The sequence below is a fragment of the Brassica rapa genome, chromosome A07, assembly GCF_000309985.2.
Source record: "Brassica rapa cultivar Chiifu-401-42 chromosome A07, CAAS_Brap_v3.01, whole genome shotgun sequence".
NCBI lineage: Eukaryota > Viridiplantae > Streptophyta > Magnoliopsida > Brassicales > Brassicaceae > Brassica > Brassica rapa.
In genome coordinates this window covers 18,619,736-18,643,335 of record NC_024801.2, presented here as the reverse complement: position 1 = coordinate 18,643,335, position 23,600 = coordinate 18,619,736, and the positions used below count along the sequence as shown (strand labels likewise).

Below are 23,600 nucleotides of genomic sequence, written 5' to 3'. Positions count from 1 at the left end.
CCCATTGAAGTTAGGGTTCTGGGTCGTCGGTTTCTTCTCTGCCCCAACGGTCTTCTCCTGGCCTGGAAATGTTTTAGGCCGCTGATTGTTAGTAGACCCAGGCCCATTTCCCAAACTAGGCCCACTTCGTGACGGAAATGGAGACGACCCCGTTTGACCCCCTCCCTTAACCCCCTTTCCGGTTTGCGACGACGGCGATGGGTCACCGTAATTCACCCATTCCTCCACCAATTTTGCTACACTCATCATCTTTCTTAAGTTCCGCGGCTCCATCAGCTTCACGCCGGCCTTGATCTGTGGTTTTAACCCAATCATGAATGCCGTCTCCAACACAGCATCGGAAAGCTCTGGAGCGTTCGACGCGAGCGAGATGAAATCCTTTATGTACTCTCTCACCGTCCCCACCTGCTTCAACGTCATCAACCGCTCTCGTGCCGTGATCTCATGATTAGTAGAGAACTGCTCCAGAACTCTGTATCTCATCTGATCCCAGCTCACGAATGGGTTACGATCTCGTTCCCAACGATACCACATCAACGCCTCGCCGTCAAAACACATTCTGACCACCCTCATCTTCCGTTCCTCCGGAAAATCGCCCAGTTCGAAATACTGCTCCACCCGCAAGACCCAACTCTCCGCGTTTTCTCCATCAAAGAGTGGGATCTTCAACTTCCTTGGCAAGTCATCGGGCCCCAGCTCGTTATGTTGCCACTGTTGGTCGTTTCGGCTCAACGATCGGTTGCGTTCTTCACACTCCACCTCTCGTCTCACTTCTCCGACCCTCGTAACAGACTCAGACCTTACCCCCGACGTCCCGCCGCGAAATAGACCGCTTCCCTCCTCTTCAGAAGCGATCTGTTTGCCGGATCGTCTTATCGGAGGCGAGATCTCTTCCTCCATGTGACTTTGCAACGTTGCTTGGAACAACGTCGCAAACTCCCTCTTTCTCGTCTCTTCCGTCTCATCCAAACGTTTCTCCAACCGCTCCATCACACTCATTCGGTTTCGGATCTCCATCACACTCTCCTTGAGATCTTCCATCGATCGTTCCACAACACCGATCTTGTTCACCTCATCTCTCAGGTTCTCCAACGTAGCGTCAAGCTCAGCTTTCTTCCCTGGAGCCATCGATTCCCAGTAAAGTAAGAAGGCTCTGATACCAAGTTGTTATGAGATACTCTTAGAAAGAAAGATAAGTTGTATTGATGTGTTTAACGGATCGAAATACAAGCCAGAGAGTATCTTAGGGTCTCTCTCTCCCTCATACAAGTTTGATCCAATCTCTAGATGCTCTCTCAATACATGATACTCGCATATAAATAAAAGGTTCCTAGGTAGCAAACATATCACGTGGGCCGTTGGTGCCAACCTCCAGCTCACCTCTTTATTCCTTATTCCCTTCCTCCTCGTAACCGTACTACTCAAGTGCCCTCCCGTGCCACGTCACTCTGCTCATTTGTCATCTTCTGCTGACTGCTTTTCTTCCTCCTTGAATACTCATACAGCAATGGAGGTCTTCTTGCTTCATAACTAACACTCCTCTGTCGTTTGATGATGTTGTTTGATCTCTTTAGTTCTTATAGTTTAGTAGTTTCTTCCTTCGTTTCAATGACGAGAGTTTCTCTTGCAAGGTAATTGAACTTATGTCTAAGGTTCTCACATTTCGTTGAATAAGTAGTACTGCGGTTTTCTATCAAAAGTTTCGGTTATCACTGAGATGAGGACAAATTAATCCTTATCTTGAACTTCTATTCCATTCATGGAACTTCATAGGCACTTATTGCAGAAAGCTGTCGCATTTTGCAACTGATTTAACAGAAGTTGACGCTTCAAGAGTGATACTTATATGAATCTTGATGGTAAAGTTATCCTCTGTGATGTACGAAAACATAAGTAGCACGTTAAGACTTGTGGTCATGCAAGTTGGCTCTAGCCTCTAGCTAGACTTGTTTACTATTTGACCATTTTACCATTTCTCAATCCGTATTCATCGCACGTGGACTGATTCATAGGAAAGAAAATGGAGACTGACTATAGACTATGACTAATAAGATTAATAACTAGATGAGAAACAGAGTCCTCTGTTTTCAATACGTAATACGCAAGTATCATTCTATTTTTTCACACTGTTTATATATTGTCACACTATTTTTCTTTCACTTATGTCATGTAATGTTTTGGAGTATGTCAGAAAAGGAGAAAGCGGATTTAAAACAAAACAAACAAACAATCTATTTGTTTGTATAAAGTACCGAGTTTCTTGATGATCAACCAATCTATTTGGGAATATGGTTTGTTTTTATCTGGTTCGGTTTGGTTTATCTCAGGTCGAAACCTAGCTTTATATTTAAAAAACATACAGAGTTTTGATTTCTCTTCCCTTCAACCCTAAACCCTACCTTAGTTTCTCTTCCCTTCAAGGTATTCAACTCTATCATTGTTGCGTGCGATTCGTTTGCACGTTTCCGAATAAGTTATAGGGTTTTACTGTTCGTTCTTTGTTTGTTCTCTAGCGATAAATCTTCACCATAGTAATGGTTGGGCATATGAAGAAGAAACTCACTTGTGTTATCAAAAACTTCGGTTTGCAAGATGACGAGTTCCACTACTACTCTCCACCCTTCAAGGTGGCCGACTGTGATTGGTAAATAAAGAAACTATTACAAAGGTACTCGTCCGTTTTCTGGAGTTTTAAATTAGATTAATATTTGTTTTTATTTTTTTTTTGTTACAGGCGTCTTATTGCTTTTCCCAAAAGAGATACGGATGGTGGCTACTTGTCCATGTATCTGGATCTGGCTCCTGAATCTTTGCCTCCAGGATGGAGAAGAGACGTGAAGGTTAGCCTCACTCTTGTGAAAAAGGGACTGGCTCCTCAATCTTTGAACCAAACATTAGGTGACTGTTCTGCATTTAAGCTCTATATCATTTGTCATATGATTATGTCCTGTCTTTTTCTCATCTTTAAGGGTTTGAGCTCTTGATGAAACATCTCCTGTTCTGTTTTTGGGACATGGCAGTAGGGAAAGGCTGTTTTGACGCAGAGAATAACATTTGGGGCTTTGAAGAGTTCTTGCCTCTTTCAAAACTATGGAGATACCTGGATGATTACAAACTCACCATCATCGCTGAACTAGACGTTATCCCAGCTATTGTGTTACCAGAGGAACCTGTGATCATTATTGAACCATCTCTGAGGTGCAATCAAGCTGATGATGCATCTGTCAGCAGATCTCAGGTGGACCAAGTGTCTTGTCAAGTGGAGCAAAAACCTGAGAACCCATCAAACCAGGACTCAGATAATGCACTTAAGGAGATTCAACCTGTAAAGGAGACAATAGATGTCAATGGGTTTGAGGTTTTGTCTTGTCAGGTAATAATGCAACTTGAGGAGACTTGTGTTGTTCCAAATCTCTGAAGAATGCTCTCTCTCTCTCTCATTAGCATTGTATATCTTTTTTAACTCGCAGGTAGAATCTGTGAAGCTTATATTCGAGAGACACCCAGACATTGCTGTGGAGTTTAACGCAAAGAACCAACATCTCAGGAACGCATGTCTGAGTTTCCTGCTAAGCTTGGTGGAGACGTTATGCCAGTCACTTGAGAAGCTCTCCAGTGAAGATCTTGTGGAAGCAGACATTGCGTTGACATACTTGAAAGATGCAGGGTTTAAGGTGGATTGGATGGAGAAGAAGCTAGACCAACTAAAAGACAAAAAGGAGAAAGAGAAGTCTTGTTTGGCTCGGCTCCAAGAGATCGAGGAAAATCTACAGAAACTGAAGCAGAAGTGTTCAGAGCTGGATGTTCTTGCCGAGGAGGAGAAGGCTGACTTGTCAACCACAAGAACTGCTTTGTCTTTCGATGATATTGTTTGATTTGATGACTTGACTTCTTAGGCAATTTGGTGTTCTGATATCTTACATTATCCATTGGTTTTCTAAGTAGGAGGTCCTCTTGTAACTATGACATTCTGTGGTAAAGTATATTGCCACAACGTTTTTTTCTTCTAACAACTTTGTTCTCTTACTGAGTTTCTTGACGAACCAAACTAAATAGATGTGCCTGAAACAGAGATCTTGGAGAGTTCATAGTCACTTGGAGTTGGCGTCATCAACTTGATTTTGAAATGAGAATACGCCATATGTAAAAAGTTTGTCATGTTTTTTTGTGAAGTATTGAGTAGAGAGTGCACTTGAAGAGCAGCATGTCTCAATCTTCATTAACACTCAAAAATTACTTGGCGGTAATTACACTAGTCGCGAAAAATCAGATGGTCAAGCTAGTTCGATTTTTAAAACATTGATCTTGATGATGAAGTAAAAGTATTTTGCTTATTAAAAAGTGAAAAATAAATGGTCAAACTAGCTGCCTCTAGCGAGATTCCTTTAATATTCATCCATATTACCAAAATTATAATGATGATGACATAGTATTCACCACACGTCATTTAAAATGCTTACATCTTCTTCACATATATATAAGTGACACTCAGTGTTTAAGTTGTTTTGTTCTCTCAGGATCTTGCATCTTAAAGCAATGATGAATCCAGTTGATAAGAAGTTTGGTTGGGTAATTAAGGGTTTCTCCTCTTTGCAGTTTGAGAAGTGTTATTCTGTTCCAGTTTTGATCAGCGACTGCAAATGGTATGAAACATACTCGTTGTATGTAGATCTTGGTGATATAATCTATTTGTATGTAGATCTTGGTGATATAATCTATAGTTATATTGATTCTGCTTGTTGGGTTTTAATGTAGACGTCTTGTTTCCTAAAGGAAACAATGGCGACTACTTGTCTCTGTATCTGGACGTTGCTGATTTTGAAACACTGCCTTGTGGATGGAGAAGATATGTGAAACTGAGACTTACTGTAGTGAATCAACTTTCACCAAAACTGTCCGTGGTGAAAGTTGATGTTTACCTATTTCTTCTCACTAGTTGATATCATCTTGAACTACTATGTATCAGTTACTTGCACAAACTAATTTTTTTTTTAATGTAACACACTATGTAATCCATTTTCATCCTACTACTTACTTACCTTAGACAAAGGAAAGTTCATGTTTTGTGAGTTTTGTACTATTTTAAGCTTGTTTAAATTGGAACTCTGTTTATATCAAGTGTGTCTAGAGTTTTTTTGGGGGATCAGCCTTGAACTTTTCTTGTTGTTCACGCATTGTCCTTTTTTCTATTTTGATCATGTGCGTTGTGTTTGTTTTAGGACCAGCCTTGAACTTTCCCTGTTGTTTGCGCATTGTTCTTGTTTTATTTTGAACTGTGTAGTGTTTGTTTAAGGATCAGCCTTGAACACTCCTTTTAGTTCACGCATTGTTCTTGTTCTGTTTTGATGACGTGTGTGTAATGTTTGTTTTGGGACCAGCCTTGAAATTTTCTTGTTGTTCAATGTTCTAGTTCTATCTTGGTCAAGTGTGGTTTGTTTGTTTTGGGATCAGTATTGAACCTTTCTTGTTGTTTACGCATTGTTCTATTCAATATGACAATATTACGTTAACTATTTGTATGAAATTTGTTACAGAAACCGAGAACTGCTTTGATGGAAAGTCGACAATTTGGGGTTCCAGCAATGCTTCCGCTTTTCAAACTTGAGAATGATGGTGGGTTTCTTGTGAAGGGACAAGTGATGATTGTTGCAGAGTTGGATGTTTTTGAAGTAATTGGCACATTTGATGATGTGGTGGCTGCTGAGTCTAGTGACCTGCTTAAGAAAACTTCACTTGGGATCAATGCCAATGGGACTAAGCAGGTACTAAAGTTGAAGAGATGTTTATATTCAAGGACAGAATATGACAGTTTTAAGGTCTCTAAAACTGATGTTTGATATACACATGTGTTTCTCCTCGCAGGTTGAAAATTCAGTGAAACCCCCTCCAAAGAAAACTTGGAACAGAAAGTTTGATTATTGTTGTTGATGATGATGATGATGATGATAAGCGCTTAAAACGAGATTGTCTTAAATTTTTTTTCAAAATCTTTGGGTTATAAAAAAGTTTATACTCTGTATACTGAAATTTATAATTAGTGTTCTTTAGAAATTTCTACCGCATCCTACATTTATATGCTAAGTTTTCTTCATAGTACATGGACATCAGCAACTAGTTTAATAAAACTTCTGCACAAATCAGTAGATAACTACGATAAAATATCTATTCTCTAAACAAACAGACAACAAAGATTTCAAACCTTTTTAACCATCATCCAATATATGTGCAAAATGCAACAATGCATTAAAACAAGCATATATTTTTTTTGTCTCAAAATATGTGGGTTAACCACTCCCCCCCTATGAAAAATATTAACTTTTTCGATAAATGATTTACATACTGAAGTTTGTAGAGCATAGTTGCATCTCCTATGTAAAATCAATTAAGGGGGCGTCTGGTTTTCCCGCTACCACCCGCAAACGCAGCTTTTGCGGTTGGTAATGGTTGTCGGCGGTTTGCAACAATCACTCAAATCGCTCTAAACCGCTTCAAACCGTTCCGAATCTCATAAATTTAAAAGCTGGCTCCAGCTAGCGTTTGCAGTTGCGGAAGGGTAAATTTTTTTTTTTAAACAATATATATACAAAAGTAAAAATATTTAATAAAAAATTTAAAATTGAAATTATGAAAATATTAAAATATATCTATTATATTTTAATTAATATTATAAAATTTTATAATAAAAACAATTTCAATAATTTTTCAAAAATTAAAATTATAACTTTCTAAATATAAATTTTATATTTATTATAATTTTATGATTTTTGATATTTTTATAAATATATTGAATGTAAATATTGTTAATTTATTATTTGACTGTTACCGCATTTGGTAGTTAACCAGTCATAAGTCACCCGTAAACGCACCAATTTTTAAACGCAGTACCAATCGTACAAATCTCTTAAAACCGCTAAAAACCGCAACCGCCCGCATCCACAAACTCCCGCAACCACAATCGCAACCATTGCGTTTGAACCAGTCAGGCCCTAAGTTGTGAACTAATGTGGTTCCATTTGTTGGTGTCTGAAGAGTGAAGAGTGAGCTCCTCGAACTCCAAAAGCCTTTTTGTTCTGTCGAGACTGGACTGAGAGCCATTGGAATCTAGCAAAGAAGACCTCGCCGCACTCTGATACGTCAGCCTAATCTCATCGGAGACGCTTAGGAAACGAGAAACTTTGCTCCGATGAATGGTTGATTCATGGCGAAGAGGAGGAGGAGAAGAATGATCGGAATGGCGGGGGAGAAGGTGAGAACAAGAGGTGAAAACGGGAGCTGTTATCAAAATCATCTCTGCTTATTCTTTGTTTGCTATTAAGACGCATTTTCATTTCTCCAAGCCACAAAAACAAAGAAAGTTAAGGCGTTATTCTCCGCCTTCATTTAGAGAGAGCGAGAGACTGGGAGAGATAGGTTCAAGCTAATGAAAAGTAAATAAATAGTAGCAGCCATTACAACAGAGGACGAGAGGAGCTTTGAATTCGGCGGTTAATTATTATAACCCATCCTTTTTACGCCCAAACACACAACACATTTGCCTTTATTTTCTACACATTATGATGAATGTTACTCGATGGAAACTGCAAAGGTTTTTTGCTTTTCAAATCTTCTCCTCACAACCTGGAGCTGCCTAACAGTCTTTTCCTTAACTCCCATGCCACAGCATCAATGAACTCTTCTGTATTCACATAATCATCCCTCTTAACCCTGTCCAAACACACATTTACTTATCTACCCAATGTTTATACTTTTTAACTCATTCTTTTGGTGGTTTAAGTCTTACTTGGATCCGTGGATCAACAGCGCGAGATCCTTGGTCATTTTTCCAGACTCCACCGTCCCCATACAAGCCGCTTCTAGTTTCTCAGTAAAGTTCAACAACGACGCATTGCTGTCCAGCTTTGCCCTGGTAATATCCCATATCAAACCATATTTTTACAATTTAATCAACCTATCGATCCACTATAATTGTCACAATTAATGAAAAGCCTTTCCACACCACAATCCATCTAAATAATTAAATTATTTTCAGTCCCTCCCTATTGCTTTTTCCAGGAATAGCAACAAACATTCCCTAGGGTGAAAATATTTAAAACAAACAGCAAAATCCGCCGCTACCTGTGGGCAAGGCCTCTGGACCAAGCAAAAATAGAGGCTATGCTGTTGGTGCTTGTTTCACCACCTTTTTGGTGAACTCTGTAGTGGCGTGTTACTGTGCCATGAGCTGCCTCTGCTTCAATGGTCTTTCCATCAGGACAAACCTACAATTTTCCCCCAAAATATTAATTCAGGAAGATTCATGGGAAACATGTTAACAAAACAAAGACCAAATCTTGGCCAAGGCCTGTATCATTTCATACCAACACCGACGTCATCAGTCCCAGAGATCCATATCCTGCAGAGGACAGCATAAACTTTGTTTAAATAAGACTAGAGTTTGTCCCCAACTGTTTAAAAAACCATGATCCAAGACCAACAGTGCATTTTCTTAGAAAAAAGTACAAGGATTGAGGTTTTAGTCCCTAGAAAGATCTCAAGTTGAAGGAATGATAACCTTGGGCTAAGAAATCGCTCTGCACATCTCCATCGTAGTTCTTGCATGCCCAAACGTAACCCCCCTCACTCTTCATGGCATAAGCCACCATATCATCTATCAGACGATGCTCATACCTGAAATCCATTAACTTTGTGAACAATGTTTTGCTGGAAAAAATGAAGCTAATAAGATGCACATCTCACCATATCCCAGCAGCTTCAAACTTAGATCTCCAGTTAGTTTCATAAACTTCTTGGAATATATCTTTGAATCTTGAAACAATTCAAAAAACACGTAACGTCAGGGCAGCATGACTAGATACCAAATATAACAGAAGCATAGAGAGGCCAGCTAATGCACACCTTCCGTCATATGTTTTGAGGATGGTGTTTTTTGTGGAGAGGTACAGCGGCCATTTTTTCTGGTAAGCTGTGTACATCGATGACTCAGCAAATGAACGGATAGACTGTTCAGCAATTTAAAAAAAAAAAAAACCATCAAATCAACTGGCGAGGATAAAAAAAAGCATCAGGCACTCTTTCAATAATATCGACCTCATCGGTGTTATACATGGCCAAAGCAACACCTCCAGCACCAGTGAAATTGAAGACTTCAAATTCGGTCTTACGTGAAGATCCACTTGGCTCTGCAAACATAAGATATGACTATGTAAAAGTGATTAAAGAGAAAAAAAAAGAAAAAGCAATAAAAAGGCCTATGAACCTTCTTCGCATGTAATGTAAGTAAACAATGTTCCCAAACTTCAAATGATGAAAGTCTGTTAGTTGCTAATCGACTGTACTGAAGAATTAAGTGTGCTTTTTCGCTCCACATATAGCTTATCTAAGAGAGTGTGGTAAATAAGGTAGCAGTGCCCGTTGGGTAGGGAATGAAACTACTGCTCAGATTAACCTCTAAAAGGCAAGTTTTCGTGCTTTCAGTGACAATGATAAAGTAAGAGGAGGAGAAGGAGATTTACCGAAAATCAGTTTCAGTTTTCCTGGTTCATTAACAACGATATCAGTAGCTCTATACTGATCTCCAAAAGCATGCCTTCCAATACAGATTGGTTTAGTCCATCCTGAAGAAAGGAAAGAGGAGGAGGAATTTGTTCAAAGCACATCAAATCAAATGGCTAATTCAATACAAAACTGGAGATGTTGACAAACCTGGTACAATGCGAGGGATATTTCTGCAAATTATAGGTTCCCTGAAGACCGTGCCTGCATTAAAAATAATAATAAGAACAATGAGATTCCAGCTTGGAGAACTGCTCCAGTTTTTTTCAGGAGAATAAACTGACCGTTTAAAATGTTCCTTATAGTTCCGTTAGGACTCCTCCATATTTTTTTCAAACCAAACTCCCTAACACGAGTTTCATCTGTTGTTGAACAGTAAGCAAACTGGGTGGTTAGGTTACTAGGTCAAATATAAGGACATTCTGAACAGGTGCAATGATGCCAAGACATACCAGGAGTAATCGTCGCACACTTGATTGCCACGTTATACCTTCACATGAAAAGACAAAACACAATGATAAGAGAACAAACAAAAAAACGAATGGTGCTATATATAAGTGGGAAGGCTTCCAAACTTGATGCCAAGCTAAACCATAAGGATAAGGAATAAGACAGACAGAGAGTTTCAAATCACAGACATGAATAAAAAGTTGGAGAGAGAAAAACATACTTTAGAGTAGCTTCAGCACTCTGTGTAGTAACCTTATCATCAGTAGAATCGCGGTTAGGGAGTCCGAGATCAAAGTATTTGATATCCAACTCCAGGTAAGGTAAAATAAGCTGCGGATATGATAACCAAAACAAAGGGTGATTTCATTTGAGGCTACGTAAGGATGATTGTTAAAAAAAACAATAAAGGTCCAAACTTTTTACCTTGTCTTTAATGAATTTCCAGATAACGCGAGTCATCTCGTCTCCTGCGTGAGACACAACACAATCAAAATCTCGGAACAGAAACCATCACATCTAGAAGAAGCCTTTTTCATAATCGCAATCGGTCAATTGAATGTTCCAACACTTACCATCCATTTCAACAATCGGATTGGCCACCTTGATCTTCTCGAACTCCATCTTTGCCTCTTCTCTGCTGCTCCGAGTGCTTTGTGCCCGCCTACGAGACTGTTCTGTGATCAACCACGAATCAGCTGCTCTGCTCTGCCGTGAACTATCTAAACATATCTCTCCAGCTGTCCTCCTATCGAGTCCTACTATTTCTTTTTACTGGCCCAAATATTTAAGCCCATACCGTTATGGGCCTCCGTCTATTTCAAACCTGCCTGGAGTCATGACTTGTGTTTTTTCTTTGTATATGGTGGAGAAAAAAAGTCATTTCATACCCAACGGCAACATATTCAATTCATACACGACTTACGTAATTGTGCTAAAACATATCTGAATTTTCAAAAAATTCAAAGAACATACCTAATATTTATTTTCTTAACTAAATCATATCCCACATCAGCTGCCACATCATCTAATTTTACTGACTTGGATGCTACGTCAGCTAATTTTGCTAACGAAAATATCAAATGTACATTTAAAAAAAAACAAAATAGTCGTTTTATTTAATTTTTTTTTTTTAGAAAATGTAAAATTTTATAATTTTTTTATTAATTAGTAAAATTAACAAAAATAATTAAATAATTAAATTGCAATCTTATATAAGAGATAGATTTGTAAATGTTTCGATCATATCACAATATCGTCTTTATAATAGTTATATATGTGTTGTAATTATTCAAATTTAATGCTAGTATTGTAGTCGTGCTACTCTCGATTAATTATGGTTGTGTTTATTTAAAAAAATATGATATGTTAATCTAAATTATTTAAATGTAAATAACATATTCATAATTAATTATGGTTGTGTTTATTTAAATTTTTTATGATATGTTAATCTAAATTGTTTGAATGTAAATAACATACTCATGATTAATCAAGAGTAACACACTGCAACAGTAGTATTGAATTTGATACATTACAACATATATAACTCTTATAAGAATGCTATTATGATATGATTGAAACATTTACGGATATATTTCTTATATAAGATTAAAAATTAATTAATTTTTGATAGTTTTACTGAATGATAAAAATTATAAATTTTATATTTTCTAAAAAAAATATTTTTATAAATGATTATTTTTTTCAAAAAAAAATGTACACGTGGCATATTCGTCAGCAAAATTAACTGATGTAACATATAGATCAGCAAAATTAGATGATGTGTCAGTAAATGTGGCGACTGATGTATGATTTGGTCAAAAAATAAACATTAGGTATGTTATTTAAAACATTTGAAAGTTTAAGTATATTTTAGCACGACTATATAAGTCGGATATTAATTGAACATATCGCGAGATGTTGGGTATAAGACACCGTTTTTCCATATATGGTGCCCTATATAACAAGTTAGATTATTCACATGTTACTTTTTCTTTTTGTCCAGGATCTATCTTGGAACTGATCTCAAATTAATAGTTGGCAGCTTTAGCAGCAATCATCAAGTCGTTGATCATAATATAAAATCACTCAACTGACGAAGATCTGCTTTGGATAATTTGAATGAATACAAATCACGAGGTGGTCCTGTTGAATAATTTAATGAATACAAATCAAGAGTATGACCACTTTCAACAGGAACAAAGGTGGCAATGTGGGGAATAAGAGGGAAGTTAAGAGGGTCAAAAACGAGATTTAATGCATGGAGAAAAGCAAAAGGCAACGCAAGTTTTAGACAGTGTCATTATTCTGTGCTATTGAGACGCGTGATAAATATGAAAGCAAGAATCGAGAGACACAAAAAGAGATTATAAGTTATTTAAAGTTTCTTCTTTCTGAGATCAGCACAAACTAAAACGAGATTAAAGAAAAAAGAGGTGGAAACCGACAGGTAGGGAATCAGATGCTGCTTTTCTGAACAAGACTCTTCTTTTGTTTCTTTCTTCGTCTCTTTTTGAAGAATTGTGATTGATGTTGATGGTTTAGAAAATGAATCGTCATGATCCCCTTCCCCCCCCCCCCCCCCCCCCCCCCCCAGCGACTTGACTCTCTGCTAACTATTCCACCTTTACCAATTTATATTTATTTCCTAGCCTTAGTTTTTTTTTTTTTTTTTTTGTAAAATGTTAAATTGATCCACAATCAAATTTCGATCCCTTCTCCTTCTGTGTTCAGAGCCATTGATATAGAACTGAAAAACATCATCTCAGCAAGGAGACACGAGAAAAACTTTGATTCACTAATAGTTATGTGGCTCAGAGAAGTTATATCTTTTGTAAGATTAAAATTTGTGATTCATCTTGTTTTTTATTTCTTTTTTGTCAAAATAGTTCAAACATAAGATCATTCCTTGTACTATCTTTTATTCATTTATGATATTTACAATTTAGCAAAAAAAAAATATTAAATTGATTATACCAAAATTTTATGTTTTTGACATAAGTTACAAAAGAATACTAGTGACAGAGAACTGAATGAAACTAAACAACAGAGCTAACTCAACCACATCTTAACTTTGAACAAAGACTAGAAGCTAGACAGTAGAGATGGAAGCCAACAAAGCAAGCTTGGACCAAAGAAGTGATAAGGACCGCACGCAAACCGGTCGCCGCGAGAAGGAGAGAGATGGGTGTATGCCCCAAACCCTGGTGCAACACCTTCCTACAGATCCCAGACCGACTACAAACAACATACCACCCCAAGAATCGCAAGCACAAGCAGACAAATCCACCCGAGATCCACATACCCCGGCAGCATGAGGCAGAGATACCATCCGACGATGCCGTCGTTCGGTCTGAGACTTAGAGATTGCCGCCTCCAAATCTCTTAACCGGACCGTTACAACCGTTGAACCGAAAGCCCATATAGAGCAACCCCCACCTGCGGAGCAGCTTCACCGAGAGAGAGAGCCGCCTGAGTGCCCAACTGGAGACCTGTCTCCAACCAACCCAAAGCTTAATTGATTCGACGACAACTTAGACGCAGAGAGAGATAGCAAGGAGCGAAGGACAGCGGCGGTGACACCACACCGTCGAAAAATTCCAGCCTTGAGGAAAGCAGACCTGCAAGACAACTCGAAAGAGGCAGAACCAACATGCCTTCACGCGCCACCACAAAACTATCTCGGAGGAGAAGAGCGAACCCACCACCGACAATGAGCTCCATGCGTGACCACCTCAGACCACAGGTGAAACAGAGCTAGAAAAAAAAAATATCTGAGTTAAGGAAACCCAGATCTGAGACTTGGAGGGTCTCACCGGCGGACCACGCGCCGCTACCCAGGAAGAACGCCGAGATATGAGGAAAAAAATTCCCGACCAAAAGCACCGAGCAGATCTGGAAGAAACCGCGGAGAGGGGAATACGTCGTCCTTTAGCACTTCTGTCCTCACCAGGAACAACACAAATCTACTTTCGATGCCTCGGATTTTCATCGGGAGAGAGACCTCGACACTTCACCTCCACCGCAAACGAGAAGAAAGTCACCGAGAAAACAAGAGAAGCGGAGAGAAGGGAAAACAGAGGGGGGACTTTCAACGACCACGAAGAAGGACACGACGGTCGCCGGAGCCAAGCAGCTCACGTTACAAAGGTTGAAGCTTTAGAGAGAAAGGAGAGAAAATATTTAGAGAGAGATATGACAAGTGCCAATTTATTATTCAGCCTTCGTTTTCTTTTTCTTAGAACTAGCATTCGCTTTTTTCTTCATACGTATACACGTACAATTTCTCAAAATTTCATTTAACAATATTGTTACATTTGTGGTGCTGGAACTCATAATATAGACATTTTAAATGCTTGATACATGTGAAATGGAAAATGGAAAATGGAAAGGGTTGATATGCTCCAATTTTATTAGTGCTTTATTGGTTTCCCCATATATCGATCGTGAGAAAGGTTGCATGTCTTTAGTTAGGCTTGCATGTTAGTTTCTTCATTCCCAATTTGTCTTTATGAGCCAATTATTCCATATTTCAGTCTACTTTTATGTGTGCGATGTAAACTATATACATGCATATGATGTCTTCATACCACAACAAGAACCCAAAAAAAAAGTTATATAAATGTGAACATTGCCGCATTATCTGTTCGTTTAGATTTGAATTAATCGATCTGAGAACCAAAAAGAAAAGAAAAATGATGAAACTATTGAGTTTTTATTGTCCGATTAGTACGATATTGTTTTGAACTAAAAATTAGTTTGCACAGATTTACTTTTAGACTCATTTCTAGAAGATGTTTTATTAATTAAAGTTAAATTTTTATATTATATATTATACATTATTTGTCTAAACTTTTGATGTGGAACATAAATTGATATCTCGTTGAAAAACAATTAGGATTGGTATCGGCCGTATATATAAAAGTTGATCTGACAAAGCATCTTTCATTAAAATGTCTCTCAGTTTCTCTCTCTTTCTTTCTCTCTTTCCTCAAGTTATTGGTGACCACGTCTAAAAGCTCACGTAAAATTTTTTTTTTTTAAAATGGCATCGTTATGTTTCCTTCATGAAGAAAGAGAGTTACTTACTTAAGGTTGAATATTATACTTTATGAGGAAAAAGACTATTACATTCTATTTATGGGACAATTAACTGCAAACTATGTGAATTGTTTAAAATATCCCTCTCCTCCCTCAGTCCTCACCCTCTCTTTTTCTCTTTTGTTCAAACCTGCTCAATTTATTGCATAAACCTTTTATCAGTTGATGACAAAAGGAAGTTTAATTTCCGAATTAGTTAAATTCCGTTGCCAATGACATTCATACGCACGTACATGTAATTGTGTAAAACAAATTTTAGCAAAGAAATGTATGTAGACCATCATATATATATGCAGTGGTTGAGCCAGCCGTCGCTTTCACTGGTGTCAAATATATAAATAAGATTATTTATAAGGGTCAATAAGTCAAATTTGTAATATATTTTTAGATATTTTGTAAGAAAATACACGTGAAGATTCATGTATGATGTATATCACTACATGTGAAGATGTCAATGTTTTATTTTCTTTTCGATCGAGCTCGGTCGAGGCAAAATATGTTTGACCGTGAGTTGGTAAAACTGAAGTGAGGGGAGAGAGAGAGAGATGAGTCAAAGATTGTGTGGGAGTAATGATGTAAAAGAGGCAAACAACGTCTTTAATCCATATGCTAAAGAAGCATCCCATCTCTAAAGCCAAAGGCGATTTGGATGCCTCCGCTTTAGTTTTTATTTTATTTTGTAATAAATTTTAACTCGGTATTTTTTAATAAATACTCATTAGTTTATGTTTTTATTAAATCTAAAACCTAACATGCTAAGTTGTTATTTTTGTTCTTAAAAATTATAAATTAAACCTAAAATTATTCGTATATATGACAAAGTTTTTTTTATCTATAATAATATTAATGCTTATTATTGTATTGAAATTTTATAAACATTCACATATTATAAATATTATAGAAAATATCTTTATACAACTGTTTTTGCTTTATTAGTATTTAATCATAAATTGTTTTATATCATAGTTTTCAAATTTTATAATTGAAAATATTATTTCTAGATAATATAACAATATATATAACAATTTCTTATTTTTTTAATATGTTTTATTTTGATAATTTATTATATTAATATATAACCAGTTATCTAATATAACATATAAATCTAATATTAATATAAAATTTGTTTTATTTATATAATAAATTTTATATAATTATTCGTTAAGAGTATAAAGGATATTAACCTCTCTAACTTTTAACGTGAGAGCTCCGTTTTTAAAAATCACTTCGCAAATTATAGTATAGATTTATAAATTTTATAATTAGTAGGAGTGGGCACGACTCGAATATCCGGGGTTGAAGAGATATTCATGATCCAATTCGTTTCATTCAATTATCTGATTTGATAAGATTCATAGCTATCTGGATTTTCAATGTCCTGTTATTCAATTTTTTAATATTTTAACCGGTTATCCGTTTTGATACACACAAATCAAAAAATATTAAAATAAATAAAAATTTAAATATAATACTATATTTAAATATTTTATTACAAAATTACAAAATTATTTATTTTGAATATTTTAGTTACTAAATAATAAATTTAATAAATGAAAATATTATAAACTTACATAACATATAATAATTATATAATTTCTATATATAATTTTTTAAACATAATGTATATACGAATATAACAGATCAAATCATATTTTTTCTAAAAATAGTAATATTTTTCATTCATTTCATCTTTACGGATATTGCATATTAATATTGTTTTACTTTCTATAGTTACAAATATCTGATATTTTTTTTCAGTTTAGAGCATCCACAATGGCGATATACTCGTTTTGAGTATCTAATGAGTATAATATTAATAGAATTAGTTTCATTTAAATAAAAATTAAATTTAGAAAAAAAGATAAAGGCTGGCCAATTGTAAAGTGACAAGTAAGATAAGAATCTCTAACAATTTTTTGTAAGCTGTACCTGGTTATCAATTTAAGGAATATCATGAATGAAATGAATTAAAAAATATAACGTAGATGAATGGAATAAGGATCCACTCATTCCACTTATTCATGAGTTTTTTTAATCATGAATGTTTTACAAAGTTGTGTGGTTCAAGTATGCAACACCAAAATTCTCTTTCATCCTATGGACTGCTATGCATGGAAGGAATGAGAAGCTGGAACAGGAATGTGGATGCTGCTTGTGTATTGTGTCAAAATCCTTTGGAAACCTTGAGCCATTTATTTTTTGAGTGTCCATATTCTACTCAGATATGGGAGACCTTAATGAGGGGAATACTGGGCAATCAGTATACATCGGACTGGAGGAGTATAGTCACAGTTGTCTTGGACCATACACAGAGGAAGCTTAAGCTTTTCATCACCCGATATATATATTCCAATCTGCAGTTCATATCATTTGGAGAGAAAGAAACATAAGAAGACATGGAGAAGCTCCCTCGCTGGCGATTCTATTGATCAAAAGGATTGATAAAAAAAACATGAGGAATAAATTCACCATTATAAGAAAGAAAGGAGACAAGGAGTTTGAGGGAATTATGAGCTATTGGTTCAACACAAGATAGAAGAAAGAAAGTTTAATGGAGGTTGAGATATAGTTACAAAAGGATATAATTTATTTTGAATTTTATAGAAAGGTTACACTTGATGTAAAAATGAACTTTGTCTTTTGAATTAAAGTTAACATTCAATTAAAAAAAAATCATTGGAATGAAATTTGTTTTTTGTTCCATTCATATGGTAAAAAATTTTTTAGAATCTACAGGAATAAGTCATTCCATACAATTTTATACCAAAAACTTGTATTCCAGTTGCATTTGTAGAGTCTATTGATAAAGAATCGTTTATATTTCTCTCTCTCTTTCACTATTTTCGGTATTTTAATATCAAGAGACTCAGTGCATGATTATTGTTGGTATTTTCGGTATTTTCGGTATTCATTGGTAGTTCCTCACAAATAATTCTGAATTTATGTATATGTATATATATAAATATTACTAGTTTTTAATCACAGGTATCTTAAAATTATGGGAAACTCAATCTATAGTATTTCAACTGAAAAATTTTGGATTGAATTTCCCATAATTTTGAGATACTCAATCCAACAATTCACTCTATGTATATTTCATTTTTATTTTTTTTAGAATTTTGGGTAGATATCATTGATAAGGTTGTTCTTAATAACAAGTAGAGTTTTCTAGGAGGTGTTATTGGTTTATATATTTTGATTGATTTAGAAATCTATATAGTATTTTATAAATTCAAGTAAAATATGTAAATTCGGAGGTTTTCCATCGGATTTGAGTCTTTGTATGTTTAACTAAAAAATCCAAACAAATCCATTCAAATCCATTATAAAATCAAATATATTAGTAAATCCGTACGATTGAATAACACTTGATTTGATATAGAATTTATGAATCATTAAACCAATAACACCTAATTTTAATACAGATTTGAAAATCACAGAACCAATAACAATAAATTTAGTTCGAATTTTCAAATCCATTAAAATACAACAATCAATACACCTACTTAAACTGTCAAACCGAAAAATAAGAAAAAAGGAGTGTTTAGGTGTCGCCATGTAGATCTTGTTTGAGAAGAGATGGGTCCCTTTATAAGTTTCTTAAATCATTTAAATCCTTCTTTTTTTTAGGTTAAAACAATCATTTAAAAATCCAACGGGGCTTGAGTGGGAGCCACATCGACCCACTATGAACCAGGATTACCACAGTAGATAAAGATAGATGATGGTGCAGTAAGCGCGAAACTTCTATGCAGCGAATACAACTAAACAATAAATTAACATATTTGGCGACGCATACAGATATGTCATCTGTGATGAGTTGAGATCAGATGGGCCCTTCGTCCTGACCTTTTCCGTCTCTCTTTCATGGTTTTCACACTTACAGAATCTTTTAATGTTTGCTTTTCATATTATTAAATTGTAAATGAAAGTTAATTCTTAAAAAATGTGATGGAGTATAGAAAACACTGACTAAAAAGCAATCTAAAGTAAGACAAAATATTCGATCTCTCACAAGATGCCAATCCCATGGTATACTTTTCAACATTCTCATATCATATCTCCTACAGCATCTTTTTTTTGTGCTAAACTACCTACAGCATCTCTTAATTTTAATTATATATAGTATCCTTCGTATCTCGTACGTAAACTCTCAGCAGCTATAGTTTCCATCTCTCTCTCTCTTGTATCGCGCGACTTTGAATGGCGCCCATGAGTTTGCCTCCAGGTTTCAGGTTTCATCCAACAGACGAAGAGCTAGTGGCATACTATCTGGACAGGAAGGTCAACGGCCGAACCATTGAGCTTGAGATCATTCCCGAAGTTGATCTCTATAAATGCGAGCCATGGGATTTACCTGGTACTTTCATACTCTCGCTCCTCTCTCTCAATATGATTATTTACTACACATCATTTATTTTTCACTTACGTACATTACACATAAGATGGAGGTTTTCTTTAATTAATCTATATAATTGAATAACGTGGAACAGAGAAGTCATTTTTGCCGGGAAACGACATGGAATGGTACTTCTACAGTACAAGGGATAAGAAGTATCCAAATGGGTCCAGGACAAACCGTGCGACCCGAGCGGGTTATTGGAAAGCTACAGGGAAAGATCGTGCAGTAGAATCAAAGAAGATGAAGCTGGGGATGAAGAAGACTCTTGTTTATTATAGAGGAAGGGCTCCTCATGGCCTTCGTACTAACTGGGTGATGCATGAATATCGCCTCACTCACCTTCCTTCTTCATCCCCATCTTCCTCTATCAAGGTAATACTTGCTTATTTTATCCCGTACGAACACAAGCCTCATCAACGTATATTACTATACTTTATAACATACACACACACACACATATATATATATATATATATATATACTTCTGATAATGATAATGTAAAACAGGAGTCATATGCATTGTGCCGTGTGTTTAAGAAGCATATACAAATTCCAAAGAGAAAGGACGAAGAGATGATGATGGGTACTAGCGTTGGAAAAGAGAAAAAGGAAGAAGAGGAGGAGAACATGTGGAGAAAATGCGATAAGGTAATGATGGAAAGAGAAAGCGACGAAGATGAGAGCTTTAAAATTGCATCTGCGGAGACATCCTCATCAGAGCTCACCCAAGGGATCCTTTTAGACGAAGCAAACAACTCATCCAATTTCCCCCTTCATTTCTCATCTTCTCTTCTCGGCGATCATGATCAGTTTTTTGCAAACTACTCTCACCTTCCCTACTATCCTCCTCTCCAACTCCAAGATTTTCCTCAGATCTCTATTAACGAAGCACAGATTATGTCAACGGAGTACTCCAAGCAACAAGACTTTCAATGCAGAGACTCAATGAATGGGACACTTGACGAGATCTTCTCTTTCTCTTCTTCCGCCACCTTTCCCCTATGACAACTAATACACATAATCTTTATTTTTCATATTCAAACTTATTTTCTCAACGTTCTGATATATCACATATATAGTTTTTCTTTCTTTTTGGCTTCTCAGTTGGTTTAACTCATGACAAAGCGTTTGTGGCTGTTGCGTTTTTTTCTGCCACACTGAAGAAAAAAATTGAAACATTATATTGGATTATTCTGTTTTTACCTTACGAGTGTGGATATATATTTAGTAGATGCTGCTTAGATCGTTGATGGGTTTTTTCGTGTAGAAAGAAAACGGGATTCACACATTTTGTAATCGACTGTTCATTGTTTTGTCCGTAATCTATATGACGGAAATGGATTGTGTCAAGCCAAGAAGAAGAAGGATATACCAATTTACATTATACATATACACTAAATAGAATCGGCCCCTTGTCCTAACACAAAAGAAACTACAAATGTATTTTTTTGTAACACTAAATTAAATGTATATATTATATATATGACATAATTCATATCTAATTGATAGGATAGAGTATGTATAGAGTAATATCTAGGATATCCAACGAGCAAAGAAAAATATTGATTTTTTTCTTCTCAAAATCTTTTTTAAGACGTCCACCATTTGATGGTGGTCAAGACATGAGTGGTTAAATTTGTGTTGGGGGTTACTGACTTACTGCTTTAAATAATGTGATGAGAGGATTATAGTAGAAAGAATTGTATTCACTCTCATAATCATAAAACGTACAACTAATATAGAAAGATGTTAATATAAACATTAAACCTATTTTATAAATTTTGATATTTTGATAATTCAATAAAAATATTCACAATTATGTTTGATATCTTTATAATATATTTTAGGGGTAATTGTCAAACCGAAAACTTGATTTTAAATGAAAAAATATATATATATATATATATATATATATATATATAAATAATTCAAAAGTTTAGTAAAATTACAATCAGTCCCTTATGATCAAATAAAAAAATATATATATGCATTTTTATAGATATAACTCCGTGAATTTTCTGTGGTTTTATAAGTTTTCTCATGTATTAGATCTAAAAACTAATTTATAAATTTTATAAAATATGTTTGTTGAGGAAGTACATATATATATATATATATTGTCTTTTTTTGTGAGGAATGTTAACATCATAAATATGGAAGTTAGTTTACAAAAAGAAATCTAAAACTGCAAAACCTTGGCATGAATTAGAGAAAAAAAGGTGATGTAAAGAGAGACCAAAAACAGAGCTGGTCACTTACCGAATCCAAAGAGCCATAAAATTAGGCAATTGCTTCCTAACTTTTTGGCCGTACTGCTTCCCTCTCGATGAACTTGTGTATATAACTGGTGGCAACGAACACCGCTTCTCACTTAGGAAATTACAGAAAGCAGGTGCATTGTTATACAGCGACCACAGATTTGTATGTACATTGAACCAGCGGCGGACGCAGGTCATAATTTACACTTAAGCCCAAACTATAATTAGTTTTAAACTAAAAAGGGACAACACAAGGTGCATGAAAAGGATCCAAACTCTGGTTAGGGGTGTCACAGAAAGGTCAAAGTGACCAACTGAGCTGTTTCTTACTACGTCCACTACAAGAAAACTCAAGCTTAACGAGGAAAAAAAAACCTCGTAAGTTTACGTCAACTTTACGAGGATTTTACGTGAATAACGGTATCATCGTTATTTCCTCGTAAATTAACGACAAAAACCGTTCGTCGTAAAGTCGATGTAATGTGACGTGTCATTTACGAGGAAATAACGATGATATCATGTTTCACGTACGTTCCTCGTAAAGTGGACGTAAACTTCGCGTCTTATTTACGAAGAAACTATTTACTTGGATTTAGCGAGGAAATTTTGAATCCACCAACTTTGTAAGTGACACACGTTTTTTTTTGCACCTAATTAGTTTTGAATCCACCAACTTTGTAAGTGACACACGGAGATTATTGAAGTCGAATTTCCAGGGATACTGAAGCTGAAATGCGTCCTCTTCAAATGTGAATGGTTCGACCCCGTCGTCAACAGAGGTGTTTGGTCTAACAAATTCGGTGTAGTTGATGTCAACGGTGGACGACGGTACAACAAATTCGAGCCTTTCATCTTAGCTTTACAAGCAGACCAAGTTAGCTTCCTTCCATACCCTCGGATGAGAGATTCAGGTATAAATAGGTTAGCAGTGATCAAAGTAACACCTCGAGGACGAATCATCAGTGGAGAAGAACCACCATTGCAAGAAGAACAGATAAATGGAGTCGAGGAACCTGAACAAGAAATTGATGACATCCTTCTCATTGATCAGCATAATCACGAGTACGAAGATCTTACCGATGCATGATGCCACAGACGAAGCTGTTGAAGACGAGTTTAATGAAAATGAAGACATTTCTAGTGATGACGAGAATGTCGATGAATCCGATTGATGTATTTTCGATTTTGTGTAGTTTGTTTTATGAATAAGGTAATGTGAGAGTTTGTTTTATGAATAAGGTAATGTGGGAGTTTGTTTTGTGAATAAGAAAATGTGGGAGTTTGTTTTATGAATAAGTAAAAGTGGGAAATTGTGGTTTGGAATATATGAATTAGAAGATAAGGAATTGTGGTTTGGAATGAAAATAAAGATAGGTTTGGAATATATGAAGTAGAAGATAAGGAATATGGGGTTTGGGGTTTCGGATTTTAGGGATTTAAACGGAATACTCGTTAATTCCTCGTATTTTTACGTCGAACTTACGACGAATTTCTCGTTTATTCCACGTAGGAGAGATTCGTCGTAAATACCACGTAGGACAAATTCGTCGTAAATACCACGTAGGAGAGATTCGTCGTAAATACCACGTAAAATAAATGATGAACGCGGTCCACTTTAATTCCACGTAGGACGGAATCGTCGTAAAAACCACGTAACCAAAATCGTCGTAAAAACCTCGTACTGTAAAAACTAGAAAAAAAAAAGAAAAAGAAGAAATATACTCGATTTTGTGTAGTTTGTTTTATGAATAAGGTAATGTGAGAGTTTGTTTTATGAATAAGGTAATGTGGGAGTTTGTTTTGTGAATAAGAAAATGTGGGAGTTTGTTTTATGAATAAGT

At 35.7% G+C, this 23,600-nt stretch overlaps 4 protein-coding genes across 6 annotated transcripts; 3 read left to right on the top strand and 1 right to left on the bottom strand.

Moving 5' to 3' along the window:
- Nucleotides 1–2,407: 2,407 nt before the first annotated feature.
- Nucleotides 2,408–4,026, top strand: LOC103830159 (MATH domain and coiled-coil domain-containing protein At3g58410-like). Of its 2 annotated transcripts, none has more exons than XM_018653143.2 (4): nucleotides 2,408–2,644; nucleotides 2,735–2,898; nucleotides 3,024–3,373; nucleotides 3,471–4,026. In XM_018653143.2, the coding sequence occupies exons 1-4, from the start codon at nucleotides 2,535–2,537 to the stop codon at nucleotides 3,873–3,875; spliced, it is 1,029 nt and encodes a 342-aa protein (XP_018508659.1). In that variant the 5' UTR covers nucleotides 2,408–2,534; the 3' UTR covers nucleotides 3,876–4,026. The 2 variants fall into 2 exon arrangements, with proteins under 2 accessions (XP_018508659.1, XP_018508658.1); XM_018653142.2 differs by having other exon boundaries at nucleotides 3,021–3,373.
- A 510-nt stretch (nucleotides 4,027–4,536) lies between these two features.
- Nucleotides 4,537–5,928, top strand: LOC103830158 (MATH domain and coiled-coil domain-containing protein At3g58340). Its single transcript, XM_033276013.1, has 4 exons — nucleotides 4,537–4,675; nucleotides 4,756–4,868; nucleotides 5,535–5,762; nucleotides 5,863–5,928. Exons 1-4 carry the CDS (start codon nucleotides 4,537–4,539, stop codon nucleotides 5,926–5,928), a joined length of 546 nt encoding a protein of 181 aa, XP_033131904.1.
- A 1,470-nt stretch (nucleotides 5,929–7,398) lies between these two features.
- Nucleotides 7,399–10,790, bottom strand: LOC103830157 (peroxisomal isocitrate dehydrogenase [NADP]). Its single transcript, XM_009105889.3, has 15 exons — nucleotides 10,575–10,790; nucleotides 10,426–10,469; nucleotides 10,223–10,332; nucleotides 10,005–10,042; nucleotides 9,837–9,914; nucleotides 9,703–9,756; nucleotides 9,513–9,614; nucleotides 9,088–9,179; nucleotides 8,896–8,999; nucleotides 8,737–8,805; nucleotides 8,552–8,667; nucleotides 8,358–8,392; nucleotides 8,116–8,258; nucleotides 7,781–7,903; nucleotides 7,399–7,704 (listed from the first exon to the last, which is right to left on the bottom strand). The coding sequence occupies exons 1-15, from the start codon at nucleotides 10,621–10,623 to the stop codon at nucleotides 7,611–7,613; spliced, it is 1,251 nt and encodes a 416-aa protein (XP_009104137.1). The 5' UTR covers nucleotides 10,624–10,790; the 3' UTR covers nucleotides 7,399–7,610.
- Nucleotides 10,791–11,027: 237 nt separating this feature from the next.
- Nucleotides 11,028–20,787, top strand: LOC103830156 (NAC domain-containing protein 71). Of its 2 annotated transcripts, XM_009105888.3 has the most exons (3): nucleotides 11,028–19,459; nucleotides 19,593–19,873; nucleotides 20,009–20,787. In XM_009105888.3, the coding sequence occupies exons 1-3, from the start codon at nucleotides 19,303–19,305 to the stop codon at nucleotides 20,504–20,506; spliced, it is 936 nt and encodes a 311-aa protein (XP_009104136.1). In that variant the 5' UTR covers nucleotides 11,028–19,302; the 3' UTR covers nucleotides 20,507–20,787. The 2 variants fall into 2 exon arrangements, with proteins under 2 accessions (XP_009104136.1, XP_033131120.1); XM_033275229.1 differs by having other exon boundaries at nucleotides 19,593–20,787.
- The last annotated feature ends 2,813 nt before the right edge of the window (nucleotides 20,788–23,600 follow it).

Excerpts from the sequence above, each read along its gene's own strand:
- LOC103830156 (XM_033275229.1), top strand. The coding sequence starts at position 19,303 with ATGGCGCCCATGAGTTTGCCTCCAGGTTTCAGGTTTCATCCAACAGAC. Across the intron at positions 19,460-19,592 it reads CGAGCCATGGGATTTACCTG|AGAAGTCATTTTTGCCGGGA; the intron begins GTACTTTCATAC and ends AACGTGGAACAG.
- LOC103830157 (XM_009105889.3), bottom strand. The coding sequence starts at position 10,623 with ATGGAGTTCGAGAAGATCAAGGTGGCCAATCCGATTGTTGAAATGGAT. Across the intron at positions 9,915-10,004 it reads GTGTGCGACGATTACTCCTG|ATGAAACTCGTGTTAGGGAG; the intron begins GTATGTCTTGGC and ends GTTCAACAACAG. Across the intron at positions 8,806-8,895 it reads CTCAAAACATATGACGGAAG|ATTCAAAGATATATTCCAAG; the intron begins GTGTGCATTAGC and ends AATTGTTTCAAG.
- LOC103830158 (XM_033276013.1), top strand. The coding sequence starts at position 4,537 with ATGATGAATCCAGTTGATAAGAAGTTTGGTTGGGTAATTAAGGGTTTC. Across the intron at positions 4,676-4,755 it reads CTCGTTGTATGTAGATCTTG|ACGTCTTGTTTCCTAAAGGA; the intron begins GTGATATAATCT and ends GTTTTAATGTAG. Across the intron at positions 5,763-5,862 it reads ATGCCAATGGGACTAAGCAG|GTTGAAAATTCAGTGAAACC; the intron begins GTACTAAAGTTG and ends TTCTCCTCGCAG.
- LOC103830159 (XM_018653142.2), top strand. The coding sequence starts at position 2,535 with ATGGTTGGGCATATGAAGAAGAAACTCACTTGTGTTATCAAAAACTTC. Across the intron at positions 2,645-2,734 it reads AAGGTGGCCGACTGTGATTG|GCGTCTTATTGCTTTTCCCA; the intron begins GTAAATAAAGAA and ends TTTTTGTTACAG. Across the intron at positions 3,374-3,470 it reads TTGAGGTTTTGTCTTGTCAG|GTAGAATCTGTGAAGCTTAT; the intron begins GTAATAATGCAA and ends TTTAACTCGCAG.